At 38.1% G+C, this 26,338-nt stretch overlaps 1 protein-coding gene and 1 long non-coding RNA gene across 2 annotated transcripts; one reads left to right on the plus strand and one right to left on the minus strand.

Moving 5' to 3' along the window:
• The first annotated feature begins 5,869 nt into the window (after positions 1–5,869).
• On the plus strand, positions 5,870–8,454 carry LOC110874769 (sialidase). The gene is made up of 2 exons (XM_022123212.2): positions 5,870–7,508; positions 7,682–8,454. The coding sequence occupies exons 1-2, from the start codon at positions 6,527–6,529 to the stop codon at positions 8,065–8,067; spliced, it is 1,368 nt and encodes a 455-aa protein (XP_021978904.1). The 5' UTR covers positions 5,870–6,526; the 3' UTR covers positions 8,068–8,454.
• Positions 8,455–15,960: 7,506 nt separating this feature from the next.
• Positions 15,961–16,501, minus strand: LOC110938896. Its single transcript, XR_002591797.2, has 3 exons — positions 16,380–16,501; positions 16,147–16,227; positions 15,961–16,022 (listed from the first exon to the last, which is right to left on the minus strand). It is a non-coding gene; the product is annotated as an uncharacterized LOC110938896 (long non-coding RNA).
• Between the last annotated feature and the right edge of the window lie 9,837 nt (positions 16,502–26,338).

The following is a 26,338-nucleotide window of genomic DNA, read 5'->3' on the forward strand; positions in this document are numbered from 1 at the left end:
GTCGTTTTAAGGGAAGAGGGGTGGAGTCAATCGTCAAGGTAGGGAAGTCACTCCAATCTCGATGATACATCTCCACTAGTTGTTACAAGGAATATGAATGTAAATTATATGAAAATCATGCATGTATAAGTGTATCGAAAAGGTTCGATATGTTGTGCGTGTGAAAAGAGAAATCAAAGGTAAACTCGAGGTTGAAAGGTTGCATCGTATAAAATGAACAATAGAAACACATGTTTGACCAAAGTTTGGAGTGTTCCAAACAGAACTTTGACTAACCAAAGTGATCGAAAAGTCTTTTGAATTTGAGGAGCATGCTTTGGCCTAATAGATAAAATACTCTCGCCGACAAGTCGGTTAACGGTATTTACCCTTCCGGTTACTACATGTCCCAAATCAATCGAAATTCCGAGACTTGGCGGGATTTTAACAAAAATATCAAGGAGTGGAACTAGTCGCCAAGGTGCGGGTTTCACCCCTAACTTGACGATTTCGTATCCTAAGTGTGGTTGGTACTCGTCGGGTCAAAATTTAATTTCAACACTTTGACGAGGGTCCACTAGAATTTGAGATTTGAAATTTCCGTTAAGATGTGGATTTCACTCCTAACTTAATGGTGAATTTCGTGCGAAAAATAGAATCAAGCGGGGTGAGAGTCGTTTACCAAATTGTGGGTTTCACGCCTATTTTGGTAAACTCGTCTCGTTCGTATAATATGAGTGTTTTCGAGTTTAAGAAAAAAAAATCGAGTAAAATGCATGAGGGAAGTGTATGTCGAAGGAGATACACAAACAAGTGTAAACACATAGGAAAGCATATCAAGAATGGTACTTAAATAATGAAATGATAAAACAAGTATTAACACATAGAGAAATATGTCAAGAATAACACATAAAGGATCGAACAACGAAACAAGTGTTAACACATAATAAAACAAGCATTAATGCGTAAGAACAATATGTAAAATATTACACACGAGTAACATACATGTTTAAAAGAGCATGAATAAGTAACAAATAAAGTATCATGTAGTAGCCCAAGTAAAGCATACGAATAAGGCTCTAAAACTATAGACTAGGTGAAAGCATTCCTACTTTTCCTAATTCCCTATAGTTATGGCTCTGATACCAATCTGTCACACCCCAACCAATGGCGGAAACATCGGGATGAGACGAAGTGTGAAGATTGCTCGAGACATCATAACGCTAATAATTGTGACAAGTATTTAAATAATCATTTCATTTCATTTCTAAAGAATCAAGTACAAGGTTTTGAAACAAAGTACAACAACATGAATAATAAAATGATACAATACGAATACAATTCTTTCTAAGTGGGTATCTAAGCATCCTACTAGATTCCATGCATCGTCAACATCCACCTGTAACATGTTAAAATAAAGTTCAATGCAAAAGCAAAGGCGAGTATACAAGTTTGATACGTACATAGCAAAAGATAAGTTTTGAACAATTCCTCATAGCAAGCATGTGATTCAAGATAAGCCTTTAAATATGGTATGTGTCTAATATATCAAACCAAGGAAACGCAATATGCTCATTACATAATCGAGATAAAGGGGCGGGTCGTTAATCCTATAGCGCTACATATGTCACGGTTTGGCTCGTACGAAGTTAATGATAAATTCAACACATAAGATTAATCCAAGTTTAAAGCATCAAGCCATCACGTATACAAGCATGTTATAGGAATGTTCATGTGTTTAAGCAAAATGTTCATGTGTAAGTTTGTTGATAGATAAACATGTTACACCCCAAAAGTGGTAAAAGTAAAAAGGGGGAAATACGAGTATACTCACAAAGTTTGCATATGCTTTCCAATTATCCAATTATTGACGAGTTGATGAGGTTGGAAGATTGAATGTGTAGGGTTAAAGTTCAAGTATGCTTAGAGTCGAGATTCGGTATTCAAAACAACATAAAAAGTAAGATATGTGAATAGCATGTGAAAATAATCATCTTCAACACTTAACACTTGTATGACACTTGGTAACCACAAGGGTTATGATAATGTTTTCATGAGTTGAACACCCATAAGAATCACAACAAGGTTTAGGTCTTAGGTGATGTTCTACTACTTTAACATATAAACATGAGTTCAATATCAAAGGTTCGAATGAGTGTATATATATATCTAGGTTAAGTACTACATATTATTTAGTCCAATAATTCAAGTAGGAGGTAGAAGATTAGAATCTTCATTTAGGCACCTCGTGTTATCATAGATGTCATGTATGGGGTAGGAAGGACATGCTTCCATTTAGGAACCCCTTGAATGTTCACCACTTCACTTGGTGTAACAACAACCAAGGAGGGTCACGAACTAGGATTTGCACAATAACATAAACAACCTAACTATAGAGAAATCATCAAATCACGTGAGGATTGTATGTAGGACAACCCAAGTTGTTCCCTAATCACTCATGTATCAAAGGCTATGTTTGACATGATTTGTGGGTTGAAACTCTAGACAAAACACCAAGTTTATGAGGTTTAATCCTCTGATTTTAAATGTCTCAACCTTGTTTTTAAGCTTAACCAACCATGGGATAAGTTGTAAGCATTAGGACATAGGTATGAGATGTGTTGAACACAAGTTACATAGGTATAAACAAGTTCTTGATGAACATAAAAACAAACAGAAAGTTTATGGATGATTTCGGGGCATTTCCAGGTCTGATTTCTCCAAGGAGAAGTCTAGGAATCGAACCCCATGATTATCCAAGTAAGTAGGAAAAAGAATCAAGTGATTTCGTTAAGAAATGAGTGAGTTATGCTCATTTTCGTGAAGGGGTGTCAATCTGCTCGAACCTTTGCTTTCAGCTACGGTTTGGAGGATGTTTTGAGAATTTTTAGTGTTGCAAAAGTGGTAGAGAGGCTGGTTATAAGTGGTATTTATAGGGGGAAGGATTAGGGTTTCAATGGGTTGGGCTTTGGAAGTGTTTAGAAGGGGTTACACCTTGAAACTAGCCCACAAAACCCAACTATATGGGGCTGAATTTTGCTGAATTGGGGCTGCCATATTTTTTTATTTTTTTATTTTTTTAAAACATTATAATGAGTAATTTTGTTAGTTAAGTTGTGTAATAATATGCAACAATGTTTCCCCTAACTTGTAACAAGGTGAAATATGAAATAAAACATGATTTAAGTAGGTAAAAAGTGTAATGTACAAGTATGTAACATGTTTGTAAGTGACAAGTATATGTCACATATTAGATGATTAACCGTTGTATAAATAAGCATATTATTAGGGGTTTTTAGGTATCAACAATTTAAGGACAAGCATGGACATGCATCGTGAATAAGTATAAGTATGAATTACAAATAAGGATTCGATGTACAATGAATTCGAACGTATGAACATGTATGAATATGTAGATGGTGAATTTAAAGAAATACGAATTTCATTTATGATCCAAGTCTCGGATTTTACAACGAAAAGACGACTACAATAATACAAGATTTCCAAAAATAGCATTATAAGGCGAGCTTTCTAATTATGGAAAGTATGAAAAAGCAGGGCGTTACACATGCCATGTGAACTCCCCCTTCATTCCCCATTTTCTACTCAAACACTAGGAATGATTCAAACATCCACTCAATTAAACAAATAAAAAATTTGATTGGTTATCTCTCTCCTCTCTCTCTTCTCCATCCTTTCTTCACCTTCAGTGAATACTCACCGATTCCACCTCTTCTCTCCTACTCCCCACTCACCAATCCACCACCGAAAATGATTCACCGATCGGCAACCCCCCTCCCCGATCCCACTCCCCGCAATCGTACCGTCCCCATTATAAAATTTATTTTTTTAGAAACAAGCAATAAACTTTAAAACACCACCTGCAATACCCAGATCGCCGATCAGAACTTCCGTAATATGAACCAATCGGTTGATAGATAAATAATCCGTTGAGTGGATTAAGCTCAAAAGAAAATAGTAGGAAACAAGAATTTGAGATAACCCTCCTTTTAATATTTTTCATTCATAATCTTCATTAACTCAACAATGATACTTATAGAAACAAAAACAATAACTAATTACTAACCCACTAACCTAAAAATACGAGACATGAAAATTGTGGAGCATCCTCCACCACTTCCTTTATTTGACCACATGACTATTTAAAATAAGTAGAAATAAAACATATAAACTAAAGTAAATAAACTAATAAATTTCATGGAATGCATGAAACATCCAAAATCACCCTACTGATTCGTGCATGAATGAGCCATCATTAGCTAGGTACATAACATTCCGGTGACTACTGACCGGTTCGGCGGGTCATACACAAAATATTGATTTTTTAATATAACTAGCAATAAGACCCGCGCGCGTTGCGGCGCGGGTACATCGCAAACGTCGAATGAATTAGTTCAAACATTATGTGATGCGTTGACCATATGAAAGCATGTGTTTCGACATATCTGATTGAACTCAATGTAACCTATATAAGAATCGCGATTAGATCAAAACATAAAATAAATCGAATTTATACCGTATTACCGTACAATAATAATGTATTATATGTGCCTCGAGTCATACATAGAAAATGTAACGTGTATAACGGGAAAAGTTGACACATATAATCAAAAGAGATTAATTAGATCTTTTGGAAAAAGGGAAAAAAGAAACCACAATTTGACTCTAGTCGGTTCGAAACAAAATTTACAAAACATTCATAAAATTACCACGAAAACATATTATATTTGACCTTGCTCGTTTCCCAAAAAAGTTTACGACAAGACATACACCAACTCGAATTTATACTAAAATGCACCTAAAAATATGCACGTAAAAATGTTTTTTTAAACGAAAACGTATTATAAATGATCTGACCCGTTTCCAGAAAAAGTTTACGTCAAAACGTAGAGCAAATCGAATTTATACCAACACGTATATAAAAATATGCACGTAAAAAAATAATTTTACTTAGACTAAATTGCATAAATCAACCTTTATGTTATGCCTAAACTGCACTTTATACCTTTCACTATGAAATCGGCAAAATCCCAACCTTTATGTTCATGTTATGTTACATTCTGTAACTTTTACAACTAACGCCGTCTGAAAACTCAGTTAAGTTACCTCACATGCTCTGCATGTGAGGGCTTTTTAGTCATTTTACTTCTTTTAAAATTGGTTTTTATTTAGAATTAGTGGTAAACTTCAAATAAAGTATTAGTAAAAAAATTAATAGGTTAAAAACGTTCGTAAAATCGTGCCAAGTAGCATAATGTCACGCCAACGTCAGCGACCACCAACATCAGAAAAGCTCGAAAAAATAAAATTAAAAAGTAAAAAATAACACTGAACGAAAAACCAACGTAAAAACGTTGAACCACGCACGCCCGTTGTGGCGTGTTAATGCGAAGAAATTAGACATAAACGTAAAACACAGAAGATAATAACTAAGTCGATCTAGGACCCGCACGTTGCGACGAACTTGTCAAACGGAGAAAAATATTGTCAAACGGGAAAAAACAGACGAAAAACGTTAAACCCCACACGCACGTTGCAGCGTGTTGACTCGCAAAATTTAGAACGAAGCGTAAGACGAAAAACTTGCGATAGATGAAAAGTATGAGGGACCAAATTGAAAATAAAAAAGTATAGGGGTAAAATCGCAAAAGATGAAAAACTTTGGATAAAAAGTTAAAAAAGTCATTGGGGTTAAAATTCAAAGAATAAAACCTTTAGGAAAGTGAAAATTGCATTTTTTTTTTAAACTACCCTAAGCAATAAGTACAACCTCTTTATGCACAAAATGGTGTGGAAATATAATAATAAGAATAAATACAGAAATATATTCACAATTACACATTATCATATTATATTTACTACACATATATGTCCTGTTTATATCTCTCTTGTTTGGTTTAACAAGAAAGAGAAAGACTTAGTTCTCGGTCATTGACTTGTTCTCCGGCGAATTTCACCGACGGTGATTACAGTTTTAAAGATCGGACAGCTGACCGTCACCTGTGATAAGATTTCACCTTATTCTTTCTTGTTTTTTTTTTGCAAATTATTAATCCTCTGTGATTCACATTTTCAGGCTCCATCAGATCAGATTCAATAATTACATGGGGTTTTATATTTGTTTCTCCAAATTAAAACCCTCATTTCAAATTTTTTGATTTTTAATCAGTTTTTTGTTGGCATTAATTGCTTGCATGTTTATTTAGGTTTTGATTGTTATGAAATTGCCGTTTTTTTTTTAATTTAACAATTGTTTATTATTGAATGAATTGCACATTTTAGGTGTTTGAGGATTGTTTCAGTGAGATTGGGGATTAGGGTTCTTGAATTGGAATCTGAATTGCAATTGATTTGAGTATTTCTTAAAATTAGGGTTTGGAAAAGTAGAAAAACAGGTTAAAGGGGGGGACTTTTTGGTGGTTGGGTGCAAGACCATCATCAAAATAATGGAGGTCAAAGTCGGGTTTCTAGTACACCGAATAAGAACTTCAACTCGATCTTAAACTCCGCTCACGTTCCAAACACAATGCATAACCTTCCTAGTACGCCAAATAAGAACTTCAACCCGATCTTAAACTCCGCTTACGTTCCAAACACAAAGCATAATCATCCTACTACACCAAATAAGAGCTTCATCCCGATCTTAAACTCCGCTCATGTTCCAAACACAATGCATAACCTTCCTACTACACCAAAGAAGAACTTCAACCCGATCTTAAACTCCGCTCACGTTCCAAACACAAAGCATAACCTTCCTACTACACCAAATAAGAACTTCAACCCGATCTTAAACTCCGCTCACGTTCCAAACACAATGCATAACCTCGCTACTACACCAAATAAGAACTTCAACCCGATCTTAAATTCCGCTCACGTTCCAAACACAATGCATAATCTTCCTACTACACCAAATAAGAACTTCAACCCGATCGTAAACTCCACTCACGTTCCAAACACAATGCATAACCTTCCTAGTACGCCAAATAAGAACTTCAACCCGATCTTAAACTCGGCTCACGTTCCAAACACAAAGCATAATCTTCCTACTACACCAAATAAGAGCTTCATCCCGATCTTAAACTCCACTCATGTTCCAAACACAATGCATAACCTTCCTAGTACGCCAAATAAGAACTTCATCCCGATCTTAAACTCAACTCCTGTTCCAAACACAATGCATAACCTTCCTAGTACGCCAAATAAGAACTTCAACCCGATCTTAAACTCGGTTCCTGTTCTAAACACAATCCATAACCTGAACCCTAACCATGGTTCTAACCAAGCTTCACCGCCGGTCTCGTACTTCCCCTCGAAAGACCCTGCAAATTGGGACTATGGTCTTTTGGCAGCTATAGTGAGGCCCAAAGCAAGCCCGATAAGTGACCCGTTCAAAAATCGACCACAAAGCAATAGTGTTCATGATTTAAATAAAACACCAGCTCAAAATTCATTTACTCAAGGTGGTTCTATGCTTGGAAATCAACCGTATCCGACATTCGGTCAGAAAGGTGAAGAATTTTCATATTTTATACATTTGACATTGAAATAGTTACAGTTATGCATAAAAGTTATATATCAATTTTAAAGTTGTTTTCCTGTAATAAAGCTAAAACATAGGTTTTTATTATTAAAACCCCATTAAAAATCACAATGATTGGGATCATTGTTTATTTTTTAATAGATGGATTTCCGGTCCCATGCCGCTCCTGCTATGACTTAAACTCGCCACCAAGATCCGAACTCGATGCAGTCTCGTCTAGGATCACGGGCTCATTGCCATTTGCTCCAATTACTCCCGATACTCAACGAAAAGATAGAGATGAAAGTCAAAGAATTGAAGATGGTGATAACCATTGTATCGGGGACTCGACGTCTTCAGCGGTTTCAACAACACAAAAAGAGCATTTAGTTTGTGAGGAGGGTGACGAATTAGGGATCGACTTAAACAAGACACCGAATCAAAAGACACCTGCAAGACGGAAAAAACACCGCCTGAAAGTGATTCGAGAAGGGAAACCGCGTAAAAAGAAAGTATGCGAGAAAAGTTCCGAAAGAAATTGGTGTTGAAAAAAGCCCTAATGGTAAACGAAAGTACGTGAGGAAGAAGGTTGTTGATCAGTTGGATAGTCAACCGAAAACTGAAGAGGTAAAATCTTCAAAACCTATTGTTGAAACTCCCACTAAATCATGTAGACGACAATTGAACTTTGACTCGGAGCATGTGGCGATAGACGATAGTCAAAATAAAGAAACGCAGGGTATTAATTTAAAGAATAATCTCCCAAGATATAGAACAAGAAAGAAGAATAAACAGCATACTCGACCACCTTTGTTGTGTAAATTTGTATATAGCTAAACTACTAAAGTAGTCTAAGTACGCGTATAACATAAGGGTGGCTAAACATGAAAACTAAGTTCTTTAAAATTGTGAAGTAAAAATTATAATTTTATATACGTTGAGATATTAACAAAAATGTTAGAGAGTACACGAAATAATTGAAATACATGAATAGAACAAAAAAATCACAACTCACTGAAGATCTCTTTATAAATAACGTTAGTTGTTTTATTAGTCGGTTTATCATCGTTGTCAAGTATTAGTAGCTTTACTCCATCTCGTGTTTTAACCCTTGATGAAGAAATAAACAAAATTTTAACCGGCAATAATATCAAAACCATTTTCATATAGTTTTAAGAAAAAAAATACCTTAAATCACTCCGGTGTGTTTAGAATCCATTATATAATATACATAAGTGTGTAAAATCACATATTTCACATTAAATAAGGAAAAAAAGTTAAAGTAAAATTATAACTCACAAACATAAATAAGCCACTCACCACACATCAAGCTTGTGAAAGCAAGTGGTTGAAAGTTTACTCATTCCACAATTCTTTTTAAAAAAATTGGACACTTTTTAAACTTTTTATCATTCGATAATTCACACAAATTTTTAAACTTTACTCATTCGATAGTTCTTTTAAAATTTTTAGACAATTCATAGGTAAATGGGTTAAAACTGTCCATCTACACACATCAAACTTGTGAAAGCCAAAAGGGGCAACCTTCGATCCAATTTTTAAAATAGCAAATTACTTGTAAATAAAATAACATTGAAGACCAATCAAATAATTACCTGCAAAAGCACCAATCATAGCATTCTCAAGGTCGCTAAGATCGAGGCTTCTACAACTATAATTGACACTATCATTTGTCACGTTGCTTGTATACCCCTTTTCCAAAAAAATTTAACACATGCTTGCTGATCCCCACTCACTTGCTAATCCCCACTCACCAACTGTTTACAACAAATAAAATATATCATCATCATACTCAGTATATCCCACCAATAGCAAAGCTAAGTTAGAGTCTTAGGAGGGTGAACAAATAAAATATATACATTTAGAATTAATTAATTAATAATTAATAACAAACATAAAACTTTATAACATTATTTTTGCCCAATCAAAGGAGACAAATTGATTTAAGAACCTCACAAACTCCATCTTAGCTAGAAGCTAAGATAGAGCATACAACCCCAAAAAACACAAAAATAAACGTACATAACCCCAAAAAATAATAATAATGTTAAAACCCGCAGGGACGTCACAAACCAACATCAAAATTGCTCCAGCTATTCAAGGACAGACCCGCACTTTGATGCGTCCGCATCTTCCAAATGGTCATCAAGAATAGACTTTTCCTCTAACAAAACTTTTGCATCAGGACATACTTTTCCTCTAAACACCTTGTCATTTCGACACATACACATCTTCCAAATGGTCATTAAGAAAAACACATAGATAATAGGGTTCTCCTTTGCTGGTTTGTTCATTTTAAGAGCACGCTCCAACATATCGCTATAGCACTTATACAACCTGCAAGTAAATGATCTGCAGTCTCCTCCCGTATACCATACATGGGACATTTCCCATCTCAACGGCCCTCGCCACAAGGTCCATAGCCGTTGGAATGTTGGCGTTGACCACTATCTGAACAAAACAACTAACTTTTGGAATTGCAATCTTATTCCAGTAGAACCCGTTATGACCCGTATTATTATTTGGACCCCTAGGAAAATAAAATCTGATTTGTTTTAATGTGAACTCCGCCAACACTCATCAATACAGCCAACCCAACCTATCCAACTCGTCCTTAAGATGCGTAATATGCAGCAGCCCCAAAATTAGATCACCTCATCCTCAACTTCATCCTAGGCCAGCGCCTGTTTCCACTCGAGAGCCCATCTAACCTTTAAGTAAACACAAACAGTAAAAGAACTATTTCAAAAATAATAAATTCATAATTATTCTTAACTTATGATACTTATTATATATAAGAATGAAAAAAAAATCAGGCAATTCGTGGCTCTTTGGGGTGTTACTTTTACGACTTGCATTAGTAAATATGTTGGCAGGTTTACAATCCACTTGAACACAGAAATTTATAATACTTACAAAAATAAAAACATACATACTCGTATACTTTGCCTCTCAAATCTACGGTTACAGGTTTCCCAAGTCTTAAATATAAGTGAACTTTGAAGATAATGAAATAATAGACAAATAACATACCTAATGAGTATTTGAAGCATAGTGAGGAGGGACTCGTTATATAACAGAGATGATATTTAGAGAAAAAAGAATAATATCATACAAAAGGTAAAATATTAAGGATATGGTTATTTTTTATGAAAATAATAAAAATAAACATACCTAATGAAAAGAAAATGCCAAAAGTTTAACTTATCTAAAACGAAGGGATAAACAAATGTATAAAACTCATAATTCTCACTTCAGCCCAGACCAAAAGTTTAGCCGTATTGACGCAAACTCATTTTAACCTGTTAGTCTGTTACCCAACCCATCTATTTTGCTTGCTCTTAACATTTATGTACCTCTTGAATGGATTTACCAGTCAAATCCAACATCTTCTAACTTGATTTTACCATTTATGTCATACGCCCAATTGTTCACTACTCTGGACTAAACAAATTGCATATATAACTCCACATGTCCACTGTAAGATCTCACTCTCCAAATCCTAAACCATACCAACCATCGCCTATGGCCTTATTAACTACCCATTCAAACAAAACCAAATATTTTACTTTCAAAAAAAATATTTTCCAACAAACAGTTCTTCTTTTTGAACTTGATGCGTACATTGACTTGATTAAAATAGGGGATACCCTAACCTGAGTAGAAATCTGTTGTCCATCTCTGGTGTTGATAAAGTTAGTCTAGTCCGCTTTGAAATTTATACCCATCTTGAAACCAGTTTTTCTTTAAGATTCACTTGTTATTTCCTTGACCCATTTATGATTTTTGATATCATGACAACCTCGAGTCTAGCTTCCAAGCCTTAGCGTCGGGTCCTTTTGCAACAACTGTCGTATACAAACACATGAAGTTTAAATAGTTCTAGCGATTAACGTGCATAGTAAGAGGTTAATCATGACTAAGTGACTTACCCTTTTAAGCAAAGAGTGAGCTTCACCACTTAACCACGGTAGCAACTTCACTTTTTAGTTGACAAACTTCTCCTGAAGTTTCTTTGTGTTGGAAGGTGTGAATGGTGGCTGAAGAAAAGATGGCAAAAATACATGCAATCATAAAACTCTTGGTAAAATGGTCGGGTCAACACAAATAGTTTTGTGCCCATCAAAACGGGTCAGGTTGGGTCAACGCAGAATACTAAAATAATTAGTGTTGCAAAAATTTATACTAATTTCAAGGCATGAGCCTTAAATGCACATGGGCGACTTTCGACCTTTTTCAAATAATATTATCATAATTGAATGGGTTAAAAATAATATTAACCTTCGTATTCATTTTGTCTGATTGGAGGAAGCCAAAGCTTTTCACTTTCATCAGTAATACATTCAGCAAGTTTTGCAGCAATGTAGTCAAAATGTGCCCGGAGAAGATAATTTTTAGATCTTAAAAGGCACATATAGGCAAATAGAGGTAGCAATTTCGACCCCCGATCTGGATTGAGTGTTATGTCGAACCAATCAAATATATCATGATTACAAAAACAAAACCTATACAATAAATAATATAATAAAAATAATAACGTACCGGGTCATTATAGTTAGAAATATAGTAACGAATCGAATCAATACCTCTTCAGTGGTCAAGAGTCTCTTTTAGCTTGCTGTTCAGTGGAGCGCTAGCCCGCTCTTCAGTGGTCGCTGTCGCTTGATTCTCCTATTCAACAATAACACTTGGAATAGGAAAGCTCCCGAAGTCTCAATCGAAAACTGGCGCCGTGAAGTGACTATAGCAGCGATCGATGGCTTGTCATTCGCGCGTTGAGCACGACTAGTTGAACTTGAAAGAGATTCTTGCTCCCGGAACTCCTTCGAAGCGTACCATCTTTCATTGTAAGAAGTCTAACTAGAAAAGGATCTCCCTATTATTTTGAGAAGAGAATTGTTGGTTTGACCGACGAACTACGTGGGAAAATGGGCCTTCTTTCTTTTCAGAAAGCATTTTTAAAAGTAACAATTCCATTCAGTTCGGTTTCGGAAAACTTTCCGCCGGGGCCTCGTTTCGACAACAAAGAAGTCATCTTTGACGATTTCCCATTCCTTCCCTGCCGAGCCGCCTCTCTTCGCCCTCTGCCTTCCCTTTCTATAACATAGCCAAGCGCCCTCCTTTACAATCACTAATAAAAAAGAAATAGCAATCAAAGCCCTATCGTATCAGTACGTCTCTGTGATTTTTCCGGCCCCAGGGGACTTTACTCGACCCATTCCCCAGTCTCCCGCACTACTCAAGTAAGTGTGCGACTCCGTATGAGGACCTCCTTCCCTTCTGCCCACTCTCCGTTCACACGGTTCTCAAAGCAGAGGAGGAAGGGTGGGCAACAGGTACCACGAGCCCTCTGTCCCACACATCTATCTAGAAGCAAGTGTAGTTCACCGGTTCCACCGAATGCTCCTATCTGTCGGCAAAGATGTCCGGACACCAGCTCATAGTTTACAAAACAAACTTTTAAATGGATTTGGTTCATTGTCTTCATCCTCTTGTAAAACCGACTCTGGATATAACAACAAATCATAACCTCCTACGACGTCATCATTCAACTCCTACGAACCCATTTTGTTTTTCAAAATTAAAAAAAAAAATGGTTCGTGAATATGTACTCCAAAAATTAAAGAAAACAAACTATAACCAATAAAGTTTAAGCAGCTAGTTCCAAGTTCCACAGCAGACCGAACAATATCAATCTCAAACTTGCCGAATCAATCGACTTGCTTGGATCAAGTAGTATCAGAATCATCCTTGAGCTTTGTTTATAAGAACAATTTGTGAAGGAGCTAAAATCAGTCCAGCTTGTCCCGACAGTTCCTTTTAAAACAGGATGAACGCCTCTTATGTTCAGATAAATTTTCGTCAATAATTATCACACAAACCATCTTGTTAGAAATTAGGTAAACTTTTTTAGAAATCTTACGTGTCAAATGAGCAAAATGACGGACAAATCAATTGAAAGTTAAACGGGTCAAAAAGTTTGAACATATAAAAAATCGCCCAAAAGTGTCTTTATATCCACTGACCCGAATCATTTTGACTCGTTAGCCAACCCATTTATGTCACTAACACAAAATCTCCCAAAAGTGTCTTTATATCCCTAGTTAATTCACTCGTTCCCTGCATCGTCAAGAACCCATAAACTGAATTGACGACTATACCCTTTCTTACAAAATACACTAAAATGAATAAGAAGTTCGAAAAAAGTACCCCGGATCCTCTGCCTCTTTCATGCCCTCTGTAACTGTTGCGGTTCTGGTAAGGACCTCCATCGGTCTAACAATCAGAATTACTAATAAGAAAAAATATGTCAGAGACACGTATTGACCTATTCTTTATTCGAGAACGAAACTTTAGAGCAACAAAAATACTAAATTGTAGCATCGTGAGCAAAAACCGAACCAAAAACCGACGAAACCGAACCAAAATTAACCGAAGATCAGTCATCGGTTATTTTTTGTACCATTGGTTAACCAAAATTAACTAACTCGAAATATTCATATTTTTTATACCATTGTCACTTAAAGCTTGGAATTTGTTTGAACTGTTGTTATGTTGCGACTTTCGACCCTTTTTTAAACAATATTATCATAATAGAATGGGTTAAAAATAATATTAACCTGCGTATTCATCTTGTCTGATTGGAGGAAGCTAAAGATTTTCACTTTCATTAGCAATACATTCACCAAGTTTTGCAGCAATGTAGTCAAACTATGCCTGGAGAAGATAATTTTCAGATCTTAAAAGGCACATATAGGCAAATAGAGGTGGAAATTTCGACCCCCGATCTGGATTGAGTGTTATGTCAAACCAATCAAATATATCAAGATTACAAAAACAAAATCTATACAATAAATAATATAATAAAAATAATAACGTACCGGGTCATTATAGTTAGAAATATAGTAACGAATCGAATCAATACCGTCCAAATTCCCAGCCAACGAACCGCCGCCACACGCGGTTTGTCCGGACACCAGCTCATAGTTCACAAAACAAACTTTTAAATGGATTTGGTTCATTGTCTTCATCCTCTTGCAAAACCGACTGTAGATATAACAGCAAATCATCACCTCCTACGACGTCATGATTCACCTCCTACGAACCCATTTTGTTTTTCAAAATTAAAAAAAATATGGTTCGTGAATATGTACTCCAAAAATTTAAAAATAAAACAAACTATAACTAATAAAGGTTAAGTGGCTGGTTCCAAGCTCCACAGCAGACCGAACAATATCAATCTCAAACTTGTCGAATCAGTCGACTTGCTTGGATCAGGTAGTATTAGAATCATCCTTGAGCTTTTATAAGAACAATTTGTTAAGGAGCTAAAATCAGTCGACTTGTGAAGGAGCTAAAACCACTGACCCGAATCATTTTTGACTCGTTACCCAACCCATTTATGTCACTAACACAAAAACTCCCAAAATCATGTAACGAACTGCTGGTGCAAGTAAAAACCTAATAACATATCATGAGCATAACATCACTGAATTAAGAAAACAACAAATTAGGCACAAATTAATGGCAAACCTCAGTCACGCAAACCATCTTGTTAGAAATTAGATAAAATCAGTCTAGCTTGTCCCGACAGTTCCTTTTAAAACCAGATGAACGCCTCTTTTGTTCGGATAAAATTTCTTCAATAGTTATCACACAAACCATCTTGTTAGAAATTAGGTAACCTTTTTTAGAAATCTAACGTGTCAAATGAGCAAAATGACGGACAAATCAATTGAAAGTTAAACGGGTCAAAAAGTTTGAACATATAGAAAATCGCCCAAAAGTGTCTTTATATCCACTGACCCGAATCATTTTTGAGTCGTTACCCAACCCATTTATGTCACTAACACAAAACTCCCAAAATCATGTACCGAACTGTTGGTGCAAGTAAAAACCTAATAACATCACTGATTAAGCTTTTAACACTATCTCTTCCTTCAACTAGCAATCCATAGCAAACAATATTCTCAATATCAAAGACTTGACCATGCGAATCAACAATCCAAAATATCACCTGCTTCAACAATTTGTCTATATTAGTGGTTGCTCTACTCCAAGCAAACACAAATCAATATTTCATTATTAGAAGTTCTTTAGGATTGTCTAACAAAGCCAACCCGTAAAAAGACGATCAACTTCAAACGAAACCGCCTCTAAAATAATTGAAATAACCAAGCTACCCAACCACTAAAATAATTGATACATAAGTTTATAGACATGAAAAGTGAACTTACCGATAACAGTAGTTGCAACATGGCTTCCTTGAAATCATGATTAGAAAGGTATACAATTATTCCACTAAGATAAGCCTGTATAACTGCCTCTAAAATAATTGAAATAACGAAGCTACCCAACCACTAAAATAATTGATACATAAGTTTATAGACATAAAAAGTGAACTTACCGATAACAGTAGTTGCAACATGGCTTGCTTGAAATCATGATTAGAAAGGTATACAATTATTCCACTAAGATAAGCCTGTATAAAAACATGATTAATTACCTGACAAAGAGACTATTACACGAAGGGAAAAAATTAACAATATAAGAGTAGAGAAACAAAGCCCAAACGTATGAAATTTAAGAAAGAAAAACTAATGCACCTTGCACTGGCTATGGAAAGCATTGCATTTATTAGCTGCTATAGGCTATCTCAAAATAAAGATTTGCAACATTCGTGTAGCCTGAAGCAAAATAAGAAAATATTTGGAATGAAACACAAAAAAAACACTAACTGAAAATTATTACCAATCTACTTTAATCATAAAAGAAACTGCATACCCTTCATACGAAAAAATAAATGACCTAATTCAACAAATTGGCAAAAGAATATTACCAAAAGGCGGCAAAGAAAGGAGATACGGCTGATATGACACCGAGGTAGTGGGGCCTGATTCTTCCGATGATTACAACACTCAAATAAGCTTCAAACATTCAGCCCATAAACATCATCATCGTAGGAACCGTAATGCAGCCACCATTGTGACCATCGTTTATCCTCACTTACTGGATGAGACAAAGTTCACCGACAATTTCGACGTTAGCTATGGTGGCTCAGAGATTCTTAACACATCTCTTTCTCTTTCCTATAACATAAAATGATCTTGTCAACACAATACAAAATCAGTTTACCTGTAACGACAATGAAATTTATTCTTAAACATGTTGGAGTTTAAACATGTCACACCCCCAAAATACCACTTGTGGAAACTCCGCGGGACGTGTGACGTACCAGGATCTAGCCACCAATCATTCTGAACTCATAACTATAATTAAATAAAAACTTTCATTCATTATCATAAAGTGTTAGAAAACGTTAAATGTAATTCATTGTATACAGCGGAAGCATAAATCATTTATTAAGTGTTTCATAAACCACATGTACGAAAACCATTAGACTTGTCTTGCGATTCCGTATACTTCGACCCATGACCATTCCAGCCTCCCAGACAGCAGGTTCCAATGATATAACCCTATAGACCTGCAAGCATGCAGACAAGTGTGTCAGGCGACACTGGTGAGTTCAAAGTTTGTTAACACGTTTTAGTTACCAGATATGAGTATAAAACATTTCAATGATTTGATGTCGTTAATAACTCGATTACCGCTGATGGCTCCAGATTATTTGCCTAAACCCCAATGCCTCTATCAAAGCAATGGTCAAGATTGGGATCATTAGTTCACTCCTGACCTCCCCGGTGCGGTGTGAGGTTGCCAAACCTAAATAGTGCTATTAGCTAATACCCCGTTGCCTCCCCGGCAACAATCGGTAGAAGGGACTTAGGTGATAGATATGAGTGTATTAACCAACATCCCAAAAACCCGACATTCCTCCCCGGAACGTTTACCAGATGTCCCTCCCCGGGACGCATGCTTGGAAAAAGAGCAGTGAACTCACCTTTGATTTGCTCGGTATGTTTAGCTATATTACCCGTTCCAAGTTGGCCAACCATACCCTACTGTGGTTACCAAAGACAGTCAGTTACACATGGATCACGGATTCTTCTCACACATCATTCAAGTAATGAACAAGTAGTTCGCATATCACCATACATATCACCATACATGGCATACCAGTTAATCATGCAACTTATCAATTCATTTCCCTCATACAAGTTATAACACTTTATCATGAAGTCCATAGTCCATAACACACATCATTTTCCTCTTTAACACCTAGCATTTGATGTAAGTCATTTTTATAACATATATCGAGTAGTGCAAGTTCACAATTTATGAAACAGTTAACTAATCCGATACATCAAGCATTCATGTATGCGACTACCTAACTGGTCTCTTTACACGGTTCGGCCCAACTACTATCTATGTGTATGTGTGCGGCCCAACTCTAGTGTTCGGCCCAAGTGAGTATTCGTACAACCCAGTCATTACAAGCAGTTCACATTGTTGTGTGGCCCAACTCAGACACACGGCCCAATTATACAAGTCCAACAAATGCAGTGATGCGGGCTTGGCTGGTGACCCAGGGTCGTGCGACCTAATTTAACATGCCATCTAAGAAGAGAGAGTGTGTGTGTGTGTGGCCCATGTGAAGCTAGGTGTGTTTTTATCATTTGTGCAGCCCGGTTAATGTATATAAAGCCCAATCAGGTATGTAATCCCCATAACTTCCATCTATACTCCTTCGGCTAAGTTTCGTAGACGACGAATAACGTTCTTCGTCGGAATGAGAGGTGACGAAATCCCCAACTTTCGTCGACACTGGCTTCGACGAAATATGATGTTTCGTCGGGTTGAAGGGTGTGACGAAATATGATGTTTCGTCGGGGTAACACCAGATGGTTATGAACCCTTAACTAACAGTTCATCCTGCCACGCACAGATCTTCGCGAATAAAATCAAACATAAGCATCCTACACTTTAATCATCGATTATCATAAACACAGTTATATACATACGTTCACACCATTCATGTTAACCCCTCACATCATCATAAACACAGTTATATACGTACGTTCACACCATTCATGTTAACACATCAAATCATCATAAACACAGTTATATACATACGTTCAAACATAATACATACACTAACCGGAGTTAGATGGGAGGGCGAAGGTGCTTGGATTCGCGAAAGAAAGCTCCAGAGGGGAAGGTTGTCGCCGGTTTGTTGAGGGAATTAGGGTTTACCATATTTTATGTGTTGAGAGAATTACCCCAGACACCCACATATGTGATTCCTAATTATAAAGGTTTCGGGCTCAGTGTGGGCTTTGAGGGTTTGGGCCGAGGATAAGTCCACAATAAACATACATAATTATTTATAACATTCGCATAATGTATAACTTCACAACCATTCGCATATAATCAAACATCTCAATTTATCTGATAATGTACGCGCAAGTAGCAAGATATCAGTACAAGGAAAAGCCCTTCAAACTACGGGTTGTCATATCATCCCCAACTTGAAGGAAATTTCGCCCCGAAATTTGATAAGCAGTCTCAGTGGAGCAGAGTGATAGCTTGGGGTGACTGTGGATTTTCCTCGGGTGCCACATCATCCCCAACTTGAAAGGGAATTTCTTCCCGAAATTCACCAATGATGTCAGAAGTTGATACAACCGTTTGAACAATCGAGGATACTAGAGCTTTGTCTGATCTTTGCGTTCCCATGTGAACCCCGGTCCACGTCTTAAGTTCCAACGAATTCTCACGATTGGAAATTGGACTATGTTAACGAACCTTACTTCCTTGTCTATGTCTTTGATTGGCTCCTCGACAACTGCAACTTGTCTAATAAAGGTATTACAAATGTTTCATCAAACACTGCCTTAGATTCGAGACATAAATGACATTGTGTACGTTACCCAATTCGTAGGGTAACTCGTGTTTGTAGGCCACGTGACCGATTCTTTCCTGAATTCTGAATGACTCAACATAACGTAAATTAAGCTCGTCACGCTTTCCAAGCGTACCACACCCTCCCAGGGTCAGACTTTCAACATGATACGATCGCCTACAACAATCTTCCAGCGTTTCCTAAGCTTATGAGCTTTCCTGTTGGTCACACGTTGCCGCCAAACGACTCCCAATCCAAACAATCTTCTCAAAGGTTTCAAGCACAAGTCCTGGACCTGTGATTAGGTTGTCACCCACCTTAGTCCAACAAGGGAATCAGCATTGTCGCCCAAGCAATGCTTCAAACGGAGCTGTCTGAATACTAGGATGGTAACTGCTACAGTAGAACTCAATCTAAGATAAGTGTCCTCCCAATTCCCACTAAAACCAATCACACACATGCTCGTAGCATGTCTTCAAGTGTCAGGACGGTTCGTTTACCTTGACCGTTTGTCCAATGCTCAAGTCTAGACGTGAGCCAAGGGTGTTGTGTGTTGCCTGTCATAAATCAAGCATAGATTAAAATCAAGGGTAACAGGAGTTGGCACCTCGTGCCTAAAAGCCGCCTCTCTCAGAGGAACATTCACAGCTGTGGAGACTCGTCAGTTTCCTTGATTGCAAGAAAGTGTGCTGGTTACGTGAGACAATCAACGATCACCCAGGTGATATTGTTTCCATTTCGAGTTGTAAGTAGACTAGCGACAAAATCCATGGCAGTCTGTTCTCATCTTCCATATGGGTGTTGCTGGTTGCTGATACTCCACCTTGACTTTCCCACAAGTCAAACGTTATACACATACATTGCTAGGTGGGTCTTCAGGCCCGATCACCAGTACAAGATGTATAGATCCTAATATTTCTCATCAGCACCCAGACGACTAGAATTTCGAGGCCGGTGTGCTTTGCTAAACACAAGTTCCCTACAGTTGCCGAACAATGAGATCCACACTCGTTGCTTGAGGTAGCGAATATCGTCCGTCCTGCCAAAGGTTGCTTCTCCATGCCCCGCATGGGTTCAACTTGAAAATCCTCTTCCTTCAGTTCTCCATTTTGAATAGAGCGAGTCTGATCAGGTAAGTTAGAGTCGTTAGTGATCTGCAAAGCTCGTGCACGTTCAAATTTCATAGTCGTAATCATCCAAAAGTTCCATCCAGCGATGCCATTAACTGATGTAGCTCTTTCGAAACCAGGGTACACATGAGGCTCTTGTGATCGGTCTAAGTAGTACATTTGGTACCATCCAAGTAGTGCCTCCAATTTACATCCAAAGACCACGGTTTCCACCGCAGGTTGTGTGTCGTGTAGTTACTCTCTGTAACTCCATTACGTAGGTCACCACTCTCTCGTGTTGCATCTGCGCGTAACTGGGACTCTGATTCGAACCATCATGGTATACCACTAGATCATCAGTACTCTCGGATAGAAGCGATGCTCAGTGCATTGCAGAGTTGGGTTTCAAAAGCTGAAAAGACGTCCTCCTGTTTTGTCTCTCACGAATATACAACACCCTGCTGTGCTAGAGCTGCGCGATGTTCGAAAATCCTGTGATGGATCTGCGATAGTATCTAGCGAAACCAAGGATTTGCTGTATCCCCATAGGAATCTTTGGTGTAGATTAGTTTCTAACAAAATGGATCTTAGCGAGATTCACGTGTATTCCCACTTCGTTGTTTAAATGACCAAAAGTTGTACCTCTCGAATTCGTAAGTTACCTTTAACAAGACTTCGCGCGTAGTGGCTCTTCCCTCAGGAGCTCTAAAATACGATACAAATGCCGTCCATGATGCTCCTTTCTCCTGGAAATGATTCAACATGTCAAGAATAAGCATGGTCGATTCATGTGATCCCTAAAGCTGCTGGTGTGATGATTAGCCCAGAGGTCATGGAATACAACGTCGTAATGGCCACACTGCGTTCGATATGCCGTTTTAGGAACATGCTCCTCTTGGACTTCCATCTATTGGAAGTTCATTTGTTAGTCAATCCTCGAATGGGAGCTTGACCCTCGCTACTGGTCGACAGGTCATCGATGCGCGGTAAAGGATAGCGGTTCTTGACAATCACCTTGCTGAGTTCTCGATAGTCATTACACATACGAAAAGGCTTATCTTCACGGATATAACTGGGCTCCCCAAAGTGAAAAAACTAGGTCCGATAAGACTCTTGTCCAACAGTTCCTGAAGTTGATTAGGCAGTTCCTGCAACCTTCCTGATGTGAGACAATAAGGAGTACTAGTAATAAGGGCTGCTTCTGTCATGATACCGATCTGATATTCCACCTGACGATGTGAAGGTAAACCTGATAGTTCTCCTGGTAGCACATAGAGAGAAATCACGAACAATTGGTGGATCCTCGTTCCTCTTTTCCTTAGCCTTAACATCAGTAACGAGTGCTAACATAGCGGGGTAATCCTTCTGTGGACACTTCTGACCTTCATTGCTGAATTGATGCTAACCTCTGCACCACTCGGATACTTTATGACAGACGCCAACTTTCTCCTCACAGGGTATATCTGCGCGATATCTGGATAACCAATCCATACTGACTACTGTATCAAAACTATCATGGGTAGTAGAAAGAAGGTCGATGTCGAACACTTGTCCCACAAGTAGGGGTGAGCAAAAGGAAAAACCCGACCCTACCCGACTATTACCCGACCCGACCCGAGAACCGATCAAACATAAAATACAGAACCGAATCACTACCCTATAGGGTCGGTTCCGGTCCATAGGTCAAAGTTGGGTTTCACCATGAAAAGAACCGAGAACCGACCCGACCCGACCCGATTTTATATGAAAAATTGGAACCGATCTAAATACCTAGGTACTTGGGTTCGGGTCGGGTTGGGTAATTTTCGGTTCGGTTCTCAGTTATTTTCGGTCCGGACCTAAACTTGCTCACCCCTACCCATAAGGTCGAGTTTGCATCCCAACGTACATATGAAGTTTCAATTGACTTGCCATCAGTTGATTCCACAACAGGTTCGGTTTCAAGAAACATTAGGGTTAAGCAGAATAGAGACGAAGCGTTTAGCTACCCATACAAGCTACCATGTTTCTATAATCCTAGCTTCGCCCACGCCAATCCTAAATGCCCTTCCACGAGCATCATTTCCAGTGTTGTTATTGTCGTTGTTCCCTTAGTTGTTGTCGTCTTGATTTTAACAACGGCCAACCCATGTCGTAGGCACCCTCCTTTCCATACTGTAGGCTACGATTACGAGTACCTTGATGTTGCCGTAACTGCTACCTCTAACGTCGTTGCTTGAAACGGAGCCCTACGATCTTTCACCAACCAAGTCCATCTTTTCACATTCTGCGCCACGTCCTATCGCGCTACTCACTATGCTGGTAGTCACACATTCCACACTGTAATCTGTTGTCATCGCTTATGTCCCGATTGATTCGTAAGAGTTGACTCCCATAAGTCGCTGACTAGGGTTAGGGATTCGGTTGAAGTCAATCTGCTGGTGTTCGCTGCCGGTAACCAGGGTCGTCCTAATACTGAGGTCGGTAAGGCACTACACTCATCCTTTTGTCTATCGTTCTTGCAAGTTGTTTGAGTAATACACGGTATGTTGCGAGAGTGTTGCAGAAGTGATCGAACTTCGGGATCTAAGACGCCAGTACATTGAGTTCCAACAATCAAGGAGGAGTGAGGAAGGTATAGACCAATCATTCGACGCTGCGACATCCAACTGAGAGACGTTTGTACTAGCACCTAACATTCTACACAGTTCGCTAGACGTTCAGATGAGTGCTCAGGTGATACTCAATAGCATCGAGATTCGTACGGATTCAGAGAGGAGTGAAATGATCATGTTCGAGTAGGAGACAATCACTGCTATGACTCCTATAGACTGTTGTGTTTCGCATCGATCAAATAATGGGACGGAACCCCTTTTCACTTGTTAAGCCTTACTGGGACTCGCATGCACCCCACAGTATTATTATGTGTGCACCCACAATAATATTGCGATTTGCATGCTCATCTCAGTTCCTCCTAACTCATGTCAAATGGTTCCTCAAACTCGAATGCCAAACAGAGGTTATCAAAACGATAAGAGCACGAGAATCTAAGGACTATGACATGCTACCAGCGCATCATAATGTATGCAAGCAATTCATGTGATCATTCTATAGTGATGAGTGTGTGTTTGTATGCTACATCATAAACAAATGTACACTACTCATGTAATGTATACTACAGATGAAAAGACGAACCTTGCAATCTGGAGCTGAGTGTCATGGTCGTATTCACGTGTTCAGAACTGTTCGGTTATAGTCTGGTTTTATAAAAACATTTTTATAACCAAGTTCACTATAACCAGTGGCTCTGATACCAAACTGTCACACCCCTAAAATACCACTTGCGGAAACTCCGCGGGATGTGTGACGTACCAGGATCAAGCCACCAATCATTCTGAACTCACAACTATAATTAAATAAAAACTTTCATTCATTATCATAAAGTGTTACAAAACGTTAAATGTAATTCATTGTATACAGCGGAAGCATAAATCAATTATTAAGTGTTTCATAAACCAAATGTACGAAAACCATTAGACTTGTCTTGCGATTCCGTGTACTTCGACCCATGACCACTCTAGCCTCCCAGACAGCAAGTTCCAATGATATAACCCTATAGACCTGCAAGCAATCAGACAAGTGTGTCAGACGACACTGGTGAGTTCAAAGTTTGTTAACACGTTTTAGTTACCAGATACGAGTATAAAACATTTCAATGATTTGATGTCGTTAATAACTCGATTACCGCTGATGGCTCCAGATTATTTGCCCAAACCACAATGCCTCTATCAAAGCAATGGTCAAGACTGAGATCAATAGTTCACTCCTGACCTCCCCGGTGCGGTGTGAGGTTGCCAAACCTAAATAGCACTATTAACTAATACCCCATTGCCTCCCCGACAACAATCGGTAGAAGGGACTTAGGTGATAGATATGAGTGTATTAACCAACATCTCAAAAACCCGACATTCCTCCCCGGAACATTTACCAGATGTCCCTCCCCGGGATGCATGCTTGGAAAAGAGCAGTGAACTCACCTTTGATTTGCTCGGTATGTTTAGCTATATTACCCGTTCCAAGTTGGCCAACCATACCCTACCGTGGTTACCAAAGACAGTCAGTTACACATGGATCACGGATTCTTCTCACACATCATTCAAGTAACGAACAAGTAATTCGCATATCACCATACATATCACCATACATGGCATACCAGTTAATCATGCAACTTATCAATTCATTTCCCTCATACAAGTTATAACACTTTATCATGAAGTCCATAGTCCATAACACACATCATTTTCCTCTTAACACCTAGCATATGATGTAAGTCATTTTTATAACATATATCGAGTAGTGCAAGTTCACAATTTATGAAACAGTTAACTAATTCGGTACATCAAGCATTCATGTATGCGACTACCTAACTGGTCTCTTTACACGGTTCGGCCCAACTACTATCTATGTGTATGTGTGTGGCCCAGCTCTAGTGTTCGGCCCAAGTGAGTATTCGTACAACCCAGTCATTACAAGCAGTTCACATTGTTGTGTGGCCCAACTCAGACACACGGCCCAATTATACAAGTCCAACAAATGCAGTGATGCGGGCTTGGCTGGTGACCCAGGGTCGTGCGACCCAGTTTAACAGGCCATCTAAGAAGAGTGTGTGTGTGTGTGTGTGTGTGTGGCCCATGTGAAGCTAGGTGTGTTTTTATCATTTGTGCAGCCCGGTTAACGTATATAAAGCCCAATCAGGTATGTAATCCCCATAACTTCCATCTATACTCCTTCGGCTAAGTTTCGTAGACGACGAATAACGTTCTTCGTCGGAATGAGAGGTGACGAAATCCCCAACTTTCGTCGACACAGGCTTCGACGAAATATGATGTTTCGTTGGGTTGAAGGGTGTGACGAAATATGATGTTTCGTCGGGTTGAAGGGTGTGACGAAATATGATGTTTCGTCGTGGTAACACCAGATGGTTATGAACCCTAACTAGTAGTTCATCCTGCCACGCACAGATCTTCGCGAATTAAATCAAACATAAGCATCCTACACTCTAATCATCGATCATCATAAACACAGTTATATACATACGTTCACACCATTCATGTTAACCCATCAAATCATCATAAACACAGTTATATACGTACGTTCACACCATTCATGTTAACACATCAAATCATCATAAACACAGTTATATACATACGTTCAAACATAATACAAACACTAACTGGAGTTAGATGTGAGGGCGAAGGTGCTTGATTCGCAAAAGAAAGCTCCAGAGGGGAAGGTTGTCACTGGTTTATTGAGGGAATTAGGGTTTACCATATTTTATGTGTTGAGAGAATTACCCCAGACACCCTCATACGTGATTCCTAATTATAAAGGTTTCGGGCTCAGTGTGGGCTTTGAGGGTTTGGGCCAAGGACAAGTCCACAATAAACATACATAATGAACATACATAATTATTTATAACATTCGCATAATGTATAACTTCACAACCATTCGCATATAATCAAACATCTCAATTTATCTGATAATGTATGCACAAGTAGCAAGATATCAGTACAAGGAAAAGCCCTTCAAACTACGGGTTGTCACAAAACATATCAATTAATCATTTTAAAAACTAAAACCCTAAAACACTACAATCCAGAAAACACAACATCATATATCAACATATTGAAACACTTAAAAAAGCTATACACTAAACCCTAAAACCCTGAAATCGGGTTGTTCTGTAATAGAGATCAAGGGATTGAAATCATAAAAGTAAAAAAACTAGCACCTAATAAAGGGATAATGCATAAAAGAGACCAACCATATACCTGTATAAATCAGGAAGCGGAGATCGACAACACCTAGAGAAAACGCAAAATCCGTTACCTGAAACACATTGCGAAT

Source organism: Helianthus annuus, chromosome 1, assembly GCF_002127325.2.
Source record: "Helianthus annuus cultivar XRQ/B chromosome 1, HanXRQr2.0-SUNRISE, whole genome shotgun sequence".
Classification (NCBI taxonomy): Eukaryota; Viridiplantae; Streptophyta; class Magnoliopsida; order Asterales; family Asteraceae; genus Helianthus; species Helianthus annuus.

Excerpts from the sequence above, each read along its gene's own strand:
- LOC110874769 (XM_022123212.2), top strand. The coding sequence starts at position 6,527 with ATGCATAACCTTCCTAGTACGCCAAATAAGAACTTCAACCCGATCTTA. Across the intron at positions 7,509-7,681 it reads TCCGACATTCGGTCAGAAAG|ATGGATTTCCGGTCCCATGC; the intron begins GTGAAGAATTTT and ends ATTTTTTAATAG.